Source organism: Poecile atricapillus, chromosome 2 (assembly GCF_030490865.1).
Source record: "Poecile atricapillus isolate bPoeAtr1 chromosome 2, bPoeAtr1.hap1, whole genome shotgun sequence".
Lineage (NCBI taxonomy): Eukaryota > Metazoa > Chordata > Aves > Passeriformes > Paridae > Poecile > Poecile atricapillus.
Genome location: NC_081250.1, coordinates 145939114 through 145960170, shown reverse-complemented (window position 1 = coordinate 145960170; position 21057 = coordinate 145939114). Strand labels below are relative to the sequence as shown.

The following is a 21057-nucleotide window of genomic DNA, read 5'->3' as shown; positions in this document are numbered from 1 at the left end:
AGAGGGATACCTTGCTGGAACTCTGCAGTGCACCCCAGCTGCTGGCTTTGCATCAGAGGCTCAGCTTGAAGGTGAGGCAGAAGAGTTGTCTGAAATCAATATAGACAGTGAGAAAAAATGAGATAGAGTGGAAATAAATAATTAGGGGTTAATGAGAAGGGCATAAACAGCTGCACAGGGCAGGAGGAAGAACGAGCAGGAAAAAGGCTGAGTGCTGGCAAGCTTAGGCTCAGAAGCCCAGGGAGGCTGTGGATATGGAGCAGGACTCTTCCAGGACAGCACTTCCTGTTGGCTTAGGGACTGTGATGAAATCAAAACCAGTTGGGAAATGTGGATTTTTTGATACACTTCTGTCCTGGCAAAAACATCACCATTATAGATGAAAAGAGCCCCTTTTTTGGAGCTTCACAAGCAATAGGACTGCTCTCCACTAGTGTAAACTGATTTGTGCAGAAGGACCTGTCTGGAAGAACTACCTCAGTTCCAGTGTCCTCAAAAACAAGACATTTTTCTCACATAAATCTGACCTATGGCAGAATCACGAGCAGGGTAGGAATGTGGTCTCCTCTAATTTACCTTTTCCTGAGATACCTTAAAATCTACCTGCCCTTCCACTCCACTCCCATCCTGCAGCCCTCACAAAGTGACAGAAAAAGAATATTCAAGCAAACAATAAAAGAAATCCATGTAGATGTGTTTGGGGCTTACATTGGAACAGCCAGCCTTTCATTTGTGCTAAAATTAAACTAAACCACAGTGACCAGCTTTGGGTCACTGACAAATACACATAAAGGAGAGCAGGAGGTCCTCCACCAAGACCAGCCTGGGCAGCTGTGGAGAACTGCATGCAATGGAAAGGAATGAGAATAATAACAGAAAAGGCTAATTTCACCCAAAATAAAAGGTGGTGGATTAAAGGAGTATGTTAGATTTTTTCTGGGCAGATCCCAAGCACCTGATCCCTGGGCATCAAACTCAAAATTTAGCTTTCTGGTCTTCCACCAAGCTTCATTGAGCTCCAGTCTGTGAGACAATGGCCTTACTGAGAGCTAAGCATAGCTCAAGGGGTCTACTTTTAGCATGCTAAAATATTCCAAAAGAGGTGATAAAAAGGTTGTAAATTAGTAGCTGACTCCAGGGTGGAAGGTTGTGAGGAGGGGATTGATGAAAAATGGCTGCTCACAGAGAGTGCTCCTTTTGGAGCACTTGTGGCATCTTGGCAAAGGAATAATGCATTCCCTCATAAACACAGTCACCATTCTGAGTGCCACTGCCCTGAATCACTGCAGCTTGCAGCCTCTGGCTCTGATGACATTTTTGACTTCAACTGAAAGGCAGGCCTGTGGCTTTTGCGAGAATGATCACTGCCAAATCCAAGAGCCTCAGCCCTTGTTCAGGCGTTTATTACCAGGCATGAAAGGAGCAAACTGCCATGTAAGTGATCTGAGGTAAACACGCCTGTCAGAGTTTGCCTTCTCTCCTGCCAGCCAACTGCTGCCTTTGAAAGCACTCAGGCTTGTGACAGGGCTTTAGACTGTGTTGGCTGGGCCAGAAACAGCTTTTCAGGACAATGCTGTAAGAGACATGGGAATCTCCTGAGAGTCCTTGTCCTTGAGAATTCCCTTGGGTGGGAATGCAGCCCTTGCATCATCATGCCCAAATGATTCAAGTGATTCAACCTTTGTCTCACAGCCACAAGTTCTGACAGCCCAGGAGGCTGCAATAAAAACTGTGAAGAAACAGAGCTTTGGAGTCATAGAAACCAGGCTGTCAGGCACATCTCTGGCTGCTCTTCAAAATCTTATCCCATACCCACATCTTGTAGGAGTTACAGACAATAATGAAGGATAGGACAGCAGGTGTTAGGCTTAGGTAGCTCCCAAGGTGCTAAGTTAGCTGCCTAAATAGCTTTGTGAATTTGGATAAAATGGGGAGATGACATAGGGCTCTCTTCAGCACATCGTGGGAAGCGACTGCTTCCTTTTGGGATGAAAGGAAGTCAGGTTGAGGTCCATCCTTCCCCTGTGGTAGACATTGCTGGAAGCACCTCTACTGCTTCTGAACAAAGTGCTGTTGGTCACCACCCCAGGCTGATCTTCACCCTTGATGCCTTAAGTTGTAGCTTTCACATTTTCCAGACTCTGTACTGCACTAGTATATAACTCTGAACTTCATATAAAGTGTTAGCAAGTTCTCTTCACAGTTTAGTTAGACAAAACAATCCTTTTCCAGCCCGAGAACCAAGGACATCATTGCAGCTTCAGGCAACTCTGAATTGAGGAGAAGAATCTGGAAGGATGGGACTTCATAACCTGAAGCTGTAATTGGACAATTAACCCCAATATGGAAATGGACCAAAACTCATAAAAGTGTGAAAATGTGTGACCAACGTCCATCTTGGGTATAGCCTTGGCCAGGCTCTTGTACTGCCCAAAGTGTATCCTTTGAGGGCCTTTTAATAAATTTAGCCCTTTGAGGGCCTTTTCAATAAATACCCACTTTATTCCTTTTACACTGCCTAGCCTCTATTCTAGGTAGCCTCTCAAGGCATCACCCTGTGAAACTGGATCTGACTTGTGTAACTGCCCTACACAAGGGGTAGCATTTTGAATGAACAGGCGTCATGAACTTTTTTGCACTTCAGGCTAATCTGAGATGCTGAATTTAAATGCTGTTGCTTTGGCCTCTTCTTACAATTAACAATAACAAGCAGTTGGTTGTTAGCTATTTCAGTGATCTTTCACCTTAACATGGGCTTTACTTCAGAGTTGAATCTCCTGGGTAGCCAACATCCAGCCATTAACCTTTGAATTGCCACTCCAAAGAGCAGCTATCAATTGACATTTGTATTTACTGTGTTTTAGGATGCAAGTACTGAGTGAACTCTTCAGAGCCAGAATAAATCCTTGCCTTACGTAGGTATTCTGTTTTTGAGGTATCCAGACAAAATCTTTTAAACAAAAGACTTTTCACTGAAAAATCATTCTTCTGTTATTTAAAATTGACATATCTGAGCAATTATGGTTGGATAATGTAGAAGAACATCAAGTCTCTTTGCTCTTGAACTTGAGCTCTCATTTCACTTAAGCTAACACATGCAAAGCAGATCACTGCTTTCAGTGGTACATATAAAATGCTGCAATAAACTGATTGTGACTCCTCTGAATTTTTTCTTCAATTTAAAATAGGGATATGTGATGTTTTGCATTACTTCTTTGTGTAAGACAGTACCTGTATGCTAACATTGGTCATGAAAATGCTGGCTGTCCCTGAAAACTGTCTACTCTCTCATTCACATGGAACAAAAAATAACCAAAAAACCCAAGTTTTTGGTCTGTCTGGCTAAAGATCTCTGAACCAGGGAAGCTAAGCAAGCTAAATTCTCCCCTTCTGAGTCAATGAATTGCTGCCAACTGCAATGGTGCTTTTGTCTGTGGCCATCTGCTCATCATGAAAGGGAAAAGGCTCCTAAATGAGCACTGACCATTTCACAGATGTTGGGTGGAGTTTTCAAAGCCATAATGGGAACCGGGCATCCTAATTCCCTACAGGTTAGCGAGATCTGATTTAAAGAGTTTCTTAGTCAGCTTTGAAAACAGCTGTAATGTTTAAAAATATCCAGCCCCATCTGACTTCGATCAGAGGCCTAGAAGATACTATCAGTTAGGTTGACTGGTGCTCACCAGACAGACTGTAGAGTGCTTGTGTAAGAGGCAGGAAAGATAAACTCCTGAGCCATTCCCTCTCATGCCATGATAGCAGAATATTTGAGGAATAACAACCGGAAAGAAAAGGAGGTCTCCTTAAAACAAGAAAATAGCAGCTTTTGTAATGATCCAAAATCTGCTGTGAAACAGGCATTCTCCACATCCAGTCATACACCAGCCCCTCAAAGAGTGAGTAGATTTGTCAGGAATCCTGATGCAAAACTGTCTTAATTGTCCTTGAGGGCACATGAGCTCTCAGCTGAAGTCCACTGAGTTTTAGCCAGTGCTGGAATCACAGGGTCTTCCCTGGGCAGCTGGAAAACTAGGAGAGAGAGAAAACATCAACCTGAACTAAGGCTGTGCGAGAGGATTCACATCTGCAGGGGCAGGAAGTAGCAACCCTTCAGCTTTGGGCCAGATCAACCTCATATAAAAACAGAAAAAAATAGAAAAAGTTGAAATCCTATTACACTTCCAATTAATCAAATTCTCTCACACCTGAAACACATAAAATGCCATCCAGGCCGGTGTCTGTGTTTCAAAGTTCAAATGAGAACCACGTGGAGGATCTCTGGGTTTGTTTATTGTTTTTTAGCCTCACATAGGGAGGAGCAGCTGTCCATAAATATCTAATTACTACTATATAAGCTGCTGCTATAGAGTGTAGCTGGAGCAAGTTAGAGGGGGTGTGAGTATGTAATATTTTTTGACTCATTGTTGTAATACTCATTGACTATAATGCTTCTATGGAGAAACACTGAGTCCTTAATTTTAGCCAAGGGAATTATGTGATGTGGGTAATAGCAGGATGACAAATGTGATGTTCCAGCTCTATGTGTCAAGTACTAATAAAAACAATCAATGTTCCAGCATTGCCATTTAGTCAGTTGCTCTTTTTCCAACTATGCATGGTAAAATATTTTTAATGCTTTGCATTTTTTCTCTATTGCCTAGCATGTCCTGTGTGAAAGAATCACACAAAATGTTGTAGGTTAGATAGCAACATATACAGAAAGGTTCTGATGGTTTGTCTTTCAAAAAGTTCAGATTAAATTACTTAAATGGCATTAACTTGAGTTTCCTGCATGTATGCTCTTTTTAAAGAATGCTTTGCTTTTAAAAAAATATAGCCATTTCCAGTAGGAGGGAGGAAAGCATGGCTGTAGTCGAGCTTCTGTGCGTTGCTTCAGTACCAGATCACTGCAGGCTTTGGTATTTCAGTTTAAAGTGCAATGACCTAAATAGTCTGGGAATGTATTTTTCTTACTAGGAATTATATGTGGGAGCAGACTTGGCCTCTCAGTATCATGAAGGCTAAAGTTTCCTGACCTCTGTCAGTCAGTCCACATGTGTGCTTTTCTAATTAAATCTCCTGCTGGATTTGACCAGGCTATTTCTAACAGTATGGTTCTCCATAAGAAAGAGGAGTAAAGTCAGGAAGGTGATGGGACTCACAGCCAAAAAGACTGAATCACTTGTGCTGATCCAAAAGTTGTATCAGAATTCAAAGATGTTCGAGCTTAAGGATATAGGATGGAAGATGTGGGAAGATGAGGAAATGTGGAATTACACAAGGGATCATGAAACTGCATTTGTCTGCATCAAACATTGCTTGACAGAAACAAGTTCAAAGAAGCATGGAGATTGAGCAGGACTAGTATAGGAGAAGAGGGTGCAGAGAACTGGGATATATTCGTGATTTTTTTAAAGAAAGAAACCAACTCTGGGCTTTGGAAGAGGCTTCTAGGAAACCTGGAGAGAGACAGAACAGTCTAAAGAGCTTTGTCCACTGTAACAGGGCGCGTGTGGGGCAGTCAGTCATGAAATAAAGATGTTTTACAAAAAAATCCATACTTAAAGAGTCCCTTTTACCAAATTGGCACTCAAGCTGGATATCTCAGGAGGGGGTGGCTGAAAATCCCAGTTAGACCTGCCTATCTACCAGTCCTTCTAGATGGCCAAGGCTGTAATTAGGAGCCTACAAGGCTGTTTCTGCATTCCTAGCTCAAAATGAAAACCTTTTCTCAAATTCCAGAGATATCTCTGGGCTCAAGGTGGAGCTGAATAGTGAGTGGAAAAAGATTATATATTTGGCTTTCATTAACATGAGTCAATACTGAATCCTTTTAAATCTGTCCTCTGTTTACCAGTTCTATGGGAAGCAGAATAATACTGGAGTTGCTGTGACCAACAATTGGCTCTCAAATAAGGCAAAAATAAACCCAGTCTTGTGCAAGGAATCAGAGCTGCTGTATCTATACTTACTGCAAAGAAAGCATCCTCTGTTGAGATACATGTTTAAGATCTGGGCTTTTTAAAAAGCTCTTAAATAGTTTGTGGTTTGGCTGGTTTTTTTTCCTTTACCAGTTAGCTAGTTTAGGTATAGCTAATGATGGAAATCAGAGTCTGAGTTCTCCATCTTTACTCTTATATTTAGCCAGTTAATTAGCTTCTTAATTCTTCCAGTCTTTTTATTGTTTATTGAACAGGATGTAAGTATAAGAATTAGGAATGTTACACAGCTTCTCTTCCATCTCAGTAAAACCTTTGGAAACCTGAATATGTGGCAGAGAGCAGTAACAGCTCATGTGCTGTCAAAGGGCTCAAGCAGCAAACAAAACCTTATGAGTTGTTTTCTAAATAATTTCAGCACTGCACAAGAAATCTGTGTCCTACTGGGCAACCTTGATTTTACTTTTTTGTGAAGTCTCATGGACATGTGTGTGATACACATCTGTGAAGGTTATCTGTTGCCAAATGATCCCAGCAATAAATTAACAACCTAATCCAAAATACCTTCAGAGCCATTAGAGGTATCCTGTGATTTTCCTTATGATTCCAAAACTATTGTGTATCTCGCCTTCTTCTTTAAAAAGATAGATGTTCCAAGAATGGTATGATCTAAGCTTTAATTAACATATTATTTGCATTATTCTGCATACTCTGCCTTATCCAAATAGTCTTATACGTAATTTCACAGGGGATCATGAATATAGCATGTGTGAGACATGTGAACACACTCAATGCATACTCTTGATTCCCTTCTTATATTGTTCTTCCTTCCCATTTAAAATTCTTTTGTATTCTCCAGAATGCCAAACCAGGCTCTCTCTCCTATCAGCATGAGTAATGAAAAAGGACAAGACAGAGATTTAACAAATCTGAGCCTCATCAATGAGTGCCTTCTGAGTGTTTCAATATGTCCTTTTCTGGCTGGTGGTACTAAAATATGCTGGCATTTGTGCAGTTGCAAGAAAAAAAAAGACCAAGTCTATTTGATTTGGTTACGCAGTTTTTATAGATATTTCATTTCTGTTTCAAATTACATTCTCTTTTGACTTAAAACAATAACTGTAGTGCTTATTTTGTGCCAAATTAATATAACTTTCTTGAAAATTACTTTATTGAAAGATCTACTTTACTTATTGAGAAAGTTTACTAAAGGAATTGTTGTTCATCTGGTGTGAGATATGTGGATTGTAACAAAGCCACGCCACAGCCCTGTGATTGCCTATCTGCTGTAAGCCACCTCATCCCTCAGGGGCTGGCTCTCACTTGGAGTTTCACCAGAGCTGTTTTCTGCAGAAGGTTCTTCACCACTTGCACTTCCTGGAAAGAAAATACAATTAAGATTAAAATAGATGTTGTATCATTGAGGCAGCAAGCTACAGGGCGCAATCACACCTAAAAACCTTTTACCAGCTATAAATATTCAGGAAACTGTTTTTCTCAGTTGGCAATCCATTTTCAAAATGCTTTACAGTAATGGCTGATCACCTCATTGTAATTAAGTATTGTCCTTTAATAACTGCCATTGGAATGCATAACAGTTTATTCTCCACACATGCAAGACTTTATATTTCTATTTTCTCCTGAAAAGTCCCTGCCAGATAGGAAGTGTGGGCAACATTAATTTTTTGTCTGTCTGTAAAACAAAAAACACCAAGCAACTGCCTCCAACAGATCTTTTCTTTGTTATCTTTTACCTTCTGTGATTTCGGTCTTCAGCCTTATTTCAGTGATGCAGTTGCCTCAACACCACCAAGCTATGTCAAGAAAGTGTACTGAGGGTCTTTATTTCATGTCTCATAGCCAGAGTGCTCTCATTGCTGCACAGATGCCCCTCATATTAAAGGAATATCTTCTATTTGAGATTTCCAAAAAGAAGGTGTGAAGATAAAAGATAATAAATAATAAAAGAGAAGATAAAAGATGAATGCTAACCACAATGTTCCTGACTCACTTTTGATTCAAGTCTGAACTCTGAACACTCTTGCTTTGTTTGGGCTCCTGTTTGGCTACACATGGATAAAGTCCAGTCTGGCTAACTTGGGCATGGAAAATATGTCTAAGAGGTGAAATTTAGGCGCAGGGGTTGGGCAGGCAAAATTTCACTGTGAGACACTAAAGGTATGTCTTTCTCCCCAGCTGCAAGACTGCTTACAGAGGCACTTATTTTTGTAGGATTGGTTCTGTTTAGATACCAGCTAGAGGAGCAAGAGATGTTCACTGGATCCAGCTCCACCTGTTTGGGATGCAGTGAGAGGCCCCTTAAAAGGGACTCACTGTGTTAGGCACACAGTCCACCACACTACGTAAGGGGAATGTGAGCATTCAGACATCTGTCTGAATAGACATAAACATTCTGGACCTCCTGTTTTTAGCTGAATTTCTAACTGAATTTCAAGTTATTAACACATTCCCTGGAAAAAGCCATTCACAGCTCTTTTTTTCCACAATTGCCACTCTTGTTTCTCATTTTGATGTTTCCCATGGAAACCGTCATAATTCAAAATATAAACCATGTCTTTGAAATGCAACCATGAGAATTCCAAACCTCTTCAAGCACCACCACTTCCATAATTCCCCAAGAAAACTGCTCCCCAAAATGCCAACTTTACAAACTGGTCTCAAACAAAACTTGAAGAGATTATTAGTTCATCTGCAATGAAACAGATTCCAAGTTTCCTCCATAGCTTGTAATGGTACTGCCAGCAAACATGATGAAGAATCATGGCATTTATTAAATGAATTTTTAAAAATTACTCTCAAATACAACCACATACATTCCAGTTATGTGCCAGGGACAAATGATACGCTCTGTCATTAAATATTGTGGTCTGATCACAAAATGAAACACTAGCTTGAACAATATTTTTTACTAAATGGAAAGCAATTACAGGTAATAGTTAAGATAAACAAAAGCTTCTAGACCCAGCAGTGAATAACCTAAAAGGTATCTCAGATTCTTAATGTGAAAGGTTTTATTCCAGAAGCTGAAATTTAGAAGTTTAGCTTAAACCACAGGAAGGAATACCTCAGTTTTCTGTTGGATCGAGATATTGAGCTTTGAGTCTTTAGTCATCCCTAATTTGACATTTCCAAGTCAGGACATTTCCCATGGCAGTATAAAAAGGATCAAGAAAATTTTTTAAAATGCCAGTCCCAGTTATGTTTTATAATCATTGGTTTGTCCAGTTCTTCTCCATTTTATTGAAATATATTTGGGATGTTTTTGCTTATAGATTTCAGATGGTATATGAAGCTGGAAAAAAATTGATTTCAAGGAAAAGATGAGATGAACAAAACAGGATTCATCACATCTGGCTGAGATTGCATCACACTAGATCCTGTGCACCTTTGTACTTAGATGTGAAAACAGGAATGTTTCGTTATCTGTGCTTCTCTCTGGCACACTTGTAAATTCCATCTACTTGGAATGAGATCACAAATTTCAACCAACAACAACAGTCCAAGAACTCTATCATGAACATTTATAATTTTGGAAAGGCAGAAAGGAGTTAGATTTGATCTCAGGGTAGCTGACAGACAAATAGATCCCCCTCAGGAAAGAGTACAAGGTACAACATCCAAAAATGGTTTGCAGCATTGTTCTCTCAAATCTGGTTTTTATCATATGCCAGAGTCCAACAGGACAGCCTGACAGCACTCCAGGAACATATTCCTGTAGATTCTAGGATTCCTGCAGAACCTAATTTTTGGGAGCAATGCAGTGCAACTTGTACTGGTGGACTGACACTGCTTTGGCACGAATTTCAGCACAACATCCTCTCAAAAATAAACTGACGTTCAGCCATCACCATCTGAGTTTTATGCATTCTCCCTAACTGAACTGATGAACATTATGAATCTTTTTTTCATAAGGACCTGGGTTCAGATTGTTATCAAGAGACTCACAGGATGTGTCTCTATAAATTATCTTCCCAGGCTAAGGGGTCTGAAGCAGAAAAGGGTTTGATGTGATATCTATTTAAATTGTATGAGAAAGTTTAGTATTCAAGACAGAGAACAGATTAAAAATGACTATCAAAGCAAAGTGTCAAGCCAATATTGCTGTGATACAGAATTTAGCAGAAATCAGCTGTGTAACTGCATTGCCGTGGTGCTGAGGCTTTAAGAGCCAGCTGGGTGTACTCAGTTCTGCTTGAAGATTAAAATGCACTTTTGGCATGTACTTTTTAAACCCGCTCTTAACAATACATACTCCATAAATTTCACACTTTATGGCATATTTTCAAAAATTTTACTCAACTTTGTGATCTCTACAAGTGCATTTTCCTCTCCCTCCTTGTATTTTTTTGTTTAACATTCAAGTATTTGGCTATGGCCATGGACAAGAGCAGGACATTGAGCTAGGCAGATCATTGGACTAACCCTTACATGAATTTTGCATTCCTATGCCAGTTTGGATCGCTTTAAATCTTGTCTATGTAAAGAAAAAAAAAAAAAAAAAATGCCCTGGTGGATATTTTCCCATCTTTTGGGGGAATTTCCATAGGTGCTAGGAACAGTCTCTGTCCGTGGTGCTCGGTCAGCAGTCATTCTACCAGAGCTGTGATTTCAGCCCAGTCTGGCATTGCACAGCCACAGTGCTGTGAGATGAGGTTCAAAAAGATCTGGAAGTTTTTGCCAGGACTGCTTAAACATCAGAATAAAGATGTGAAAATCAGCAATATTGCAATCAGCACAAAGGCACTGGAGATAGAATATCCCCTCTGAACTTGAAAGACATTGAAGGATACCAGGAAACAAATTAAAAGCTGACAACAAAATCTTGATTCCGCTTTGAAAGAAGCACCATGAGTAAAGATTGAGACTGTCTGTTGAATGTGAGAATTGATGCTCTGTGTTTGCACCAGCTTGATAGTTCCGAGACATTTTAGTTTTGTGTCACCCAAACTTCAGACTGAGCCCATTTGAGGTCTTGTGTCAGGCACAGATAGCCTTGGTAGCTTGGTGTCTTGGAAAGTACATTTTGTTCTCAGAAATTCAACAGCTGAATTCAGTCCTCAAAGCAGAGAGAGCCTCAACTGTGTTCACTGTGAAGATGAATCCTTAGGACATAAAAAACACATGCAAACTTGCAGGCCTCCAAGAACAATTCAAAACATCTCTGCCTGCCAAAAAGGGATGGTTTTGTTTGCTTTGCTTCAGGCTATCCATATTTATTTACAAGATACATAGATATGAAGGGGAGTATATTTACTAGAATAAATTTAGGACAGGCAGTAGATTGAAATCTAAGCAGAGCTGGTTTTACTGTCCTAAGAAGTAAGAAAAAAATGGAAAGGCTCTCATAGCTGCATTGAAATTTATGGCAAATATAAAAGGAGACATGCAAGGGGCATAATCACCACAGCTAAAAAAAAAGTCAAAGAAACTAACCCAGTAAGAAGTCAAAGCATGCAGGAATATACTAAGATATAATAATATAATAAGATATAAAGATATTATACATAATATAATAAGATATAAAGCCTCAGCTGCAACTTTACAGTGGATGGAAATGATTTGTGCTCCTCCTAAGCCATAGGAGTCTCAACAGTCTCAGGTGCTTCCAGCAGACAAAAGAGGCCTGTATACACATCCTTCCAGTTTATCCAGAATCTATATTATCACTGTAAATAGATATATGACTCTAAAAAGCAAGCTCTCTATATGGCTTCATCACATCTTCTATCATCATAGCAAGAAGATTTCTCTATCTAGTTAAACTCTAGGACAATTAAACTTTATTACACATTATCTGCTATAAAGTAAATTTGTTTAGCGTTACATTCGTAACTATGACCTGGGCATTGCAAGATGTTTAATTTGCAAAAAGTGCTTTACCACAGTGACAAAACAACACCACAGTCAGACAAAAACATTTAGCAGAGAATTTAGAGTTCATTTAATGTCAGAAAACACTCTTCTCACCTGTGGATGCTTTCAGCCTTCTGATATAATCAGACCAAAAGGAACAGTCTGCTTTTTTCAGTCCTTTAAGAGTCGGCAAAGAAACTGTGAATTCCTTGTAGTTATCGCCATCATCACTTGACAGATACATAGGCCAGGCAGGCTTCATCCCCAACATTCTTCTCGAGAAACTGTGGGGGTAGTTTGGATTTCTAAGGGAGAGGGAGACATAATCATTAGAAAATAATGACATGAACAGTAAAATGATAACATTGGCTAGGTCAGGGAAATGTGTATCCAGTCCCTCTGACCAGCAGGGTTCAAATTCAGTCCAGATTGGTGAATCATTTACAGTGCCCCATCTGACAGCACCTTTTAGTCTGGTTCACTTCCTAGGAAACACAGAACCTGCATAGACACAGGTTTATGAACACCTCAACAGCCCTCAATCCCAACCCAAGCCACTGTAAAAAGCACATCAAGTCACTGTTCCCACCATTCCCACACTCGTTTTCCAGAGATAACTCCTCATTCTAGAGCATGGCCACAGCACAGCAGCACAGAACGATGTTCACAGAGCAGCTGGTAAAGCGTGCACTGCATCTTCTTGTGCTTTCCCTTTTCTTATGGGAAAGAGAACTCTTAGCCAAGAGGTTTCAGAACTGGGGTCCTGGAACTAAGCTCTGGAGACATCACCAAGGCCTTTGAAGCCTGCAAGTACTTTAGTAGAATTTGCAGCTGGTCAATGGAGATAAAATGTCTATTCCTCCTAGCTAAGTCTCATACTGTAAACCTTGGATGGCTGCTCTGCTTGGTGACTTGGCCATGACTTTCCAACAGTGTGCTCCAAATCCAAGACTTACAAACTGTAGAGGAAATGAAGAGTGAATAAGTGAGGGCAGGGTCTGTACTGACTGCACTCCCTCTAATTCTCACCATCCCCTCAGTCACAGCAATTCATAAATATCTCACACTTACCCAGAGTTTATGAAATTGGAGATATACTGCATTATTTCCAAGGAAAGGCCCTTTTCTTCCTCAGTAAATTGTGCTTCATACTTTGGGTAAAAGGGTAGACCAAATGCATATTGAACATCCAGCAGGAACTCCTGACCTGAGCTAAACCAAATATTTACAGAAAGATAATTAAAACCATTATTTATTTATTTGTGGAAGAAAGGGAAATAAACTAATTCACAGAATAAAGCCAAGTTGTAAATAATTAATGACCATTAATTAGAGTGTGGTGAGCTGAGGGACTTTTTCAATCCAAAACATAAAAGAAGAGCAAGCAATAACAAGAATTTTCCATTATCTTAGTGCAGGGTCTTTAACATTTGTTACAAAAGGAAACTGTGGAATGTGTTAGGGCATATTTTCTAAATTAACTGGGTGTATAAGAGAGAGTGATAGAGGGAGAAAGTCACTTAGCTATTCCTTAAATGCCTCTTAAGTTTTGGACAGATTTTCACTAAAATTAAATTCAGAAAGTGGAAGTAAGTGATGACATGGATTCTGGCAGCTACAATGGAAGGTTAATTATGGCTTATTTCACAGACTTGGAATAGAATTCTGGCCTTTCTTAGCAGCAACTGGAGTTTTTCCATTGACTTCATTGTGGCCAGGATTCTGGATAAGAAAAGATGTAACAGGAGATGTTTATAAAGATTTCTCTTAGACATAGTTTTAATCTAATTTCTCTGCCGGCTGGGTGGTTTTGCTTCATACACTCTGTTCTTCCAAAGTTTTATATGGAAGACAAGTCAAAACAGCTTGAGATAATCCCCTAGATCAGATTTAAGGAAGAACAACTGCTGTGTAGTTCCATGTAGGAGTTATAATTTGTTATAAGGAATATTTCAACAGTTCAGAGACAAGACTGGCCAGGTGAGACTTGCAGGTCCTAATTGCAAAGGTTACATACTTCAACATTGTCAAGTCCTGCAGAAAAACAGTAACTTCTACTAATAAAATTATAACTAAACTATGTTCTACACATAGCTTTGAACCACAGCTCAGGAGGAGATATTTCTGGCCTGGTCCCATTGCATTTTCCATATCCCCACATTTGGACAAAGGTCTTATTGACTTGGTTTAATGCTGCATGAAAGCAGACAGCATCAGGGGACCTAGGACAAGGAACAGATGTCTGTGAGGCAAGAATAAACAAATCCCAGATCCACTCAACAAGATTTCATCTGCAGTGGCATTTGTCAAAAGGTAGCACAACTGAAACTATTTTATCTTTGGCCATGAAATGCAGCAGCACTGGTATGATCCTGACACTGCCTCCAATGGAACAAGGAGTGTTCCACCACCATTATGGGCAGGTGGTCTAAAACCAAGATGACAGCTTAACATTTTATGAGTGGTGGCACCAAAGCCTCTGTTTTGAAAAGCACATAGCCCTCTAAATGAAATACATCTTGGGTTGTGTTTTCCTTAGTCTTATCATAATACCTCAGTAATACTTTGCATCTGGAAAGTGAATTATTCACAGATTATTCACCAAAAAAATGTAGAACTGAAACAACATTAAAGCATATTTTTCTTCCCCAAATATTTATAGAAGGATTAAGCAAGATCATAGTTTAATAATTTTGCCTTAAAAATAATTTGCTTGGCCCAGTACATAACAGCAATTTCTAGTGTCAGTATTGCAGCAAAGGTACAATATATGTAAAGAGGCAATTTTCTTGGCAAAGAAGAGTAATTTTTGATTAGATTAGAGGACATGAAATTAGCTGAGGTGCAATGAAGAGACAAATGTGCTCATTTAGGGACTGCACAGCAGAGGTGAACTTAGCTGTGAAGTTAAAACAACTAATCTGGGACTGAAGGTTTTCCCCTCAAATGAGATCTTGTTCTTAGCTTTCACGTTTCTAGGGGTGAAAAATGTTAAGGTCACAGCCCAGACTAAAAAATCAGCAATCTCATAAATAGAGAATTTATTTGATTTCTGTGACTGTACTTGGTTTGACACAGTGGTACAAAACTCTACAACTTCCCAGGTTGCTTTCAATATTTCTGGTTGATGAGAAACCAAACATGAGGATGAGAAAAAACCCACTAAGCTTTAGAGGGAAAAGAGGCACATATATAAATGCACAGAAGAGCAGGAAAGACAGCTGGGAAATACCTAGATGGCAGCAGGATGGAAAATATCAGGAGAATATTTCTGTCTCCTTCCTCAAACTCTGATCATAGAATGATAAAATCATGATTATAGAATCACAGAATTGTAGAATAACAGAATCCTAGAATGTTATGGATCAGAACAGACCAGAGGGATGTGCAAAATGCCCAGAAATACCCAAACAGGGATTTTGGAGTCTTGTAGGAGCTCTGAGCATACTTAAGGTAACACCAGGAGGTGACACTGTCTTCACTGGAAGTGGAGTGAGAGAAAGAAAGGAGAGAGAAATAAGTATTTATAGCTTTGCTGTTGTGCACTGCCAGCTCTGAAGAGAGGTTTTTATTTCCTGAGCTGCTCCAAACTGCACTCCCAGGACACCAAGCATGTGCTCAACAGCAGCAGCTCTAAATGGGGACATGAAGGCCCCACAACTGTTGGACTTCAGAAGATAATTTGACAAAGGGGAGGACTGCAGAGACAAGGGAAAAAGGGTTTTTTAAGGAAACCAAATAGCAATTGACTTCCTCTACAGAAGTCCCTTTTCAAGGAACAGATCTGTTATTTTAAAGGCAGCAGTGAATGCAATTATGTGTAAGGATGAAATCTTGGCTTTGGTGACTTTACAGGAGTAGTACTTTGTGCAAAGGTTCTTCAGATCTTCTCTGTATAGCTTTGCTTTTTAAGATGTCAATATTTTTAAAAACAGTTTCACAGCTCTTTTTATTTGGCAGACCAGTAAATTAAGCCATGGGGAAGATAGAAGACAGATCCTACAACTCTGTTCGCACTAAAATGAGCTCTCCATGGGGAATTCTTGCTTCACCTCAGAAGGAGGTGCTGCTGGAGTCCAGTTTACAGAAAAATAGATGGTAAAATCAAAAACTTTGTGACATTCTTAAGCAACAATTTGACAGAAGATATTGAAATATCATTTACTTGGAATTTTTATTATCCAGTGCCAAGACATTTAATTGGGAAGGTATAGGTTGTGAGAAAATTTTCCTCAAACCTAAGATGGATTTTCCATTTAAATTTCCAAGCAGGAAAGACAAAAAGAGATTACTCAGCCATCAGATACTCCAATTCTCTCCCTACAGAGCTGTGGCTACTTTCACACACAACAGGACAGTTTCAATAGGGAAGAGTAAAAGATTAATAGATCAGATTTTAGAACAAAACCACCCCAGTTATGGTTGGTTTGGTTTAAATTCTGGTTCCAAATCAAACAGAGCACAGATATAAGCTGCCATGTCCAAGAGCTGAAGTTAACATTTTAATCACAAGCTTTTAGAAAAGGAAAAAACCAAACCAAATCAACACCTAACAAACAAAACCAGACAAAAAACCCCCAAACCAAACTGCCTCACCACCACCACCCCAATCCAGAAATCCTCAAGCAAAATGGAATTGTCATTACTGGCAATCCATAATCAGGGCAGTCAGAACAGAAGAATATGATCTGGCAGACTACCATGCTATGTTAGGACTGAATGCACAACTCTGAGCTGGGGCTGCAGGGACCTTGCAGTGCGATCCATTATAAACTAGGACATAGATCTCATTTGGAACCTTGTCCTTGTTCTAGGTCTGGCTAATTACTTCATACCAGAAACTCATTTTGATGATTAATGACTTACTCTAGCCTAATATTTCTCCTTTTCCTTTCATTTAAAAATAGTCCTTACTCTCCTTTCCAGCTAATATCAATTAATCTCAAAGCATTTTGAGTCACAGTTTCTATTCTTAGTTGTCTTAATGTAGTTTTTGGTTCTTTTTTAAACCTCCACACACAGACAGAAGCCAATGTAAATTTGCTCAAAAGTCTAATGATATCTTATATGATACAAAAACACTAAACTTCCCACTGCTAATCAATCATTTAAATTTTAAAATAACAAGATAAATATAACTAGCTAGAGTTCAGCCAGAATTATCAGTGATCATCTGAGAAATGCAGAAGAAATGTACTCAAATCCATGTCAGCCACCAAATGAAACAGATGTTGGCAATCTGTGATAGATTGGTGAGATAAGAAAACCATTTATCCTTTAATGTAAACTTCTGTGAGAATAACTGCTCATTCTAGCAATTCTGTGAAAGATTTTGTGTTAGAGAAGAGATCATGGCTTTGAGTTCCCAGCCTCACATCAAGTCCCTGTTCAGTATCCCATTGGCAAGGATGTGTCTATCACTGGGAAAGTAAAAGTCTCCACCTCTTCAGTGTCACTTGGCTTTGCTGAGAACAGGTTATTTACATGCTGAGTGAGTTGAACAGCACAGGTGAAACCCAGACTCACAGGTTGCTCATAAATCTCCTGCTGATTTGAGTTGAAATAGGATTTCATAACAACTCTGTCCCAGGAGAAGAGAATATGATTTGCTCAAAATGTGCTACTGCCTGTGTGCTCTTCTGCCCCTATCCTGTGTTTATTTTCAGTAAATGGATTTAAAATTATTTTTGGTAAGAATTATTGCAAATATTAAATGTGCCAATTTGCATGCATCTGTATTATCTTCACATTAATACCAGCAGATTTTTCCAGAGTATATTTGCATATCCAGTATCCTGAACAGCCATTGTCCCATCCATGTCTTGGGAGAGGAGCAGCCTACCAAGCCTGCACTTTGTCTGAACTGAAATGTTCATTTGTATGCCAAGTAAAAATAATTTAAAAAATTATATACAGCCACACATTTTATGAAAGGAAATAGTATGTGATTGCAGGGAGAAAAAAAAATAATCAAAGAACAGCTGGATATTTATAGAAATTCAGTGAGCCAATGTGAGGCCTGGTGTGACCTCTGCAGTTCTAGGGATGTATTTGGCTCATTGTGTCTCCTCTCATTATGAACTTCTGCCAAACAAATGGGGGAAAGGATGTGAAAAACAGATGAGCATTTTGCTTTCTTCTTTTCAGGAAAATCAGGACATATGGAAAAAGCTTAACTCCTAACAGGATTAAACTGCCAAGTTTATCCACCTTTCTACCAAAAAAAGCCCTATAGATTCATGTGACTTGCAAAAGTATTCTAGAGTTTGCTGTGTCTTTTCCACTTGAACTACTCCCAACACACACAGTGTTCCACTTTGCATTATAGCTGTGCCAATTAAAGAAAATAAAACTGAAATAGCAGATAGTAAATTCAAGAGCCTGAAAGCTCCCACTAACTAAAAAAAAGTGAGCAATCTTAAGGCAGGAATGAAGAAAGCACTTTTATCAACTTGTCAGAACTCCTAAAGAACACAGATTACACAAATCAGTCAGGGAATTACGGTATTTAAGATCTACTAATAGGCATGCTGACACTTGGTTGACTTTTGAGAGACAGAAGTTTATGTGTGTGTTCAGTACGACTACTCCTAAGCTGAATGAATGGATGAATTTCCAGAAAAAGGTGCTGTGTACATCCAAAGACCCCAGAGCACCAAGGAAAACATGGTGCTCAATATGCATTGACTTTGTGCCTATCTTGTAGATTACATTTGCTGGGAACTGCCAGTGCAGCACATGTAGCTCCAAAATTGCTTTGTCCTTTCCTGAGTATTTCAGCTGAATTTTGGCTCATTTAAAGATGTTTTCTGCTTTTTTTGAACTGGCTACTTTGCCTTTGCATATTTATTGCTAATTTACAAGATCTGGAAAATCTATAAAATTACAAAGGCCTCTAAACTATTTCACGGGAAGTAAAACAATTGTCCAGACCCCAAGCCTTTAGAAGCAGAGAAACTTTGCAAAGAGTTGAAAACATAATAACGTGGCTGTATCAGTGGGACAGTGTTTTCATAGCTGCAGCTGGCACAAAGCAATGGATAAGGCCAAAGGAATGAGAGGCACTTCCAAAACAACTTTTAGGAGATGACTGGGAGCAGAGACTGGGATACGGAGCACAATGAAAAGATGTTGCAGCAAGTGGACTAAGGCAATTGTGGTGTTTGCCCAGCTATGGAGCAACATGCACCTTGTCATTACCCACCTGGTAATTTATTTGCCTTCTGTTTTTAGATCATTTATTTGAAGCCCAGAGGCAACCTCCTGTCTGCCTGCATAGCACCCAGTTTAGACTGTGTCCCCAGCCTGTGGGGTGCTGGTACTCATGGAGTTACAGCTACAGGCAGGAGGAGAGCATCAAGTGGACAGCAAGTGGTTGATGCATTAAAGGACAGGAATATGATATAATTGTTGTTAAATTAAAAGAATAGAAAAATCTGCTTTAATTAAAGAGATATTAAGCATAGGCAGAATTCCTGCAGTATCCATAATAAATAGAAACCAAGAATACTTCACATAGTTGAATGGGATTATACACAAACATTTTTTGTTTTATCAGTCAGGAGCTCTCGCCTTCAGTTACAGGAATCTTAGGAGGCGTCACCAAAACCCAGCCAACTATGTGAGCCTTGGCACACAGCAGCCTTTTAACAAATCACACCAATGTAGCATAGTCAGGAGGTAAAGACAGCCCAAATCAAAATGACCCAAAAAACACAGCAGCTCATTAACCTTGGGTGAATCTGTCCCATGCAAAATTAAGAAAAGTTTTTATGATGATTATTGTGGTCATGCTAATGACTAGAAGATCAAGCCTCATTAAGTCTCAGTTTGATGCTTTTCCATTCTGCTGCTGCTGATCAGCCCCCCTCAGTGTGCAGAGCACTGAATTTTCACCACCATCTTTAAGACAGAACATTTGGCACCACAATTGACTTGGAAACTGTGCTGGCATGGCAAGCAGTGCCTCTTCAATATAATATGCAAAACTCACCCAGAAACCTCTTGAAGGGTTTACAAGGCAAATCTTTGTACAGTTAATAATATCATCCTTGTCAAAATAGACTTCTCTTATCACACATTTCTTTACCATACCTAAAGCTGTCCTCCAGTCCTCCCCACTAATCCTAGGCAGTGCTGAGCAGTCACATTCCTCCTGCATTGTTTAGAATGAATGTTTACTCCAAGGCCTAAGTGTTCTCAAAGAGAGAGTGAGAAAATGGCAGCTGGGTCATGTATATATTTTTACCACATATTATTAATGTGGGAGTTGGCTCCTCGTTCAAATGGGAACTGAAGACTAAAGCAGACATTGTGTAATGCCAAGCTCAGGAGAATGCTACCACATGGAAGGAGATATTATTTTGCTCTCTGCAAGATCGATTCATCTATACAAAAACTGTCAGTTCATGGTTTTATATGATTTTCCACATATGCCATAGACATCTACTTAGAGCAGGCTTTTTAAGTGTACCACTGTATCTATGCAAACCTGAATGTTTGTGTGTGTATACATTTTAGAAACACCCAGCTGAGTGCCAAATTTTGACTAATTGACTTTTACTGGCAAAAATTCCTCCCTGTTTAATAATTTTTTGCCTACTTTGCATTGTGGCTGAGTCTGTCTTTACTAGCTGACTTCTCCCTCCCTCTTGTTTATCTTGCTGTTAGTTATTAAGTGAAACAAGAGGAAATGCCAGTATTCTTTTTATCCCTGCATTTTAACTGTCCATTCTGTTACGCATTTTGGAAGACACATAAAGTAGGAGAGAGGTGACAAAATAGAAATTGAGAAATGTGTTGCTATACAGTGCCTTATCTAAATTAGTGAATGGCTATTTCCCCAGAGAGCATATTTTGTCCAAGAGTAAATAGTCTTCCATTCTTGTAGTTATCTGAACATTATTTTAATGTACTCTTTCCAATACTCCTGTGAAGTAGCCTTTAGCAAGTATTATAGACTATCTATAATTATATTATCATCTTTATGATATAGATGGCAAACACAAAGAGAAAATGTCCATCTCCTGTGTAAACTGACTTCCTAGGAACAATTTAGACACCAAAGTAAAGAATCTTCATTATTTTATCCTTTATGTTACCCTACAGACATAATATAATAAAAAAATCACATTTTTACAAGTGAAGGTTTATCTCAGAAAACTGGTTGAGATAAAATTATTCTATATAATATAATTATATTAATATTAATATATTAAATTTAATTTATCAATATAAATGCAAT

General features: G+C 39.1%; 1 protein-coding gene across 1 annotated transcript in view; it reads right to left on the bottom strand.

Moving 5' to 3' along the window:
- Nucleotides 1-6996: 6996 nt before the first annotated feature.
- The window catches only part of TG (thyroglobulin), a 146078-nt gene continuing 132017 nt past the window's right edge, over nt 6997-21057 (bottom strand). Inside the window, exons 46-48 of the mRNA XM_058833014.1 lie at nt 12885-13025; nt 11928-12118; nt 6997-7316 (exon numbers count right to left, since the gene is read on the bottom strand). Coding sequence (XP_058688997.1) covers nt 7219-7316; nt 11928-12118; nt 12885-13025 — 430 coding nt within the window. The 3' untranslated portion in view covers nt 6997-7218. The remainder of the gene's footprint in view (nt 7317-11927; nt 12119-12884; nt 13026-21057) is intronic.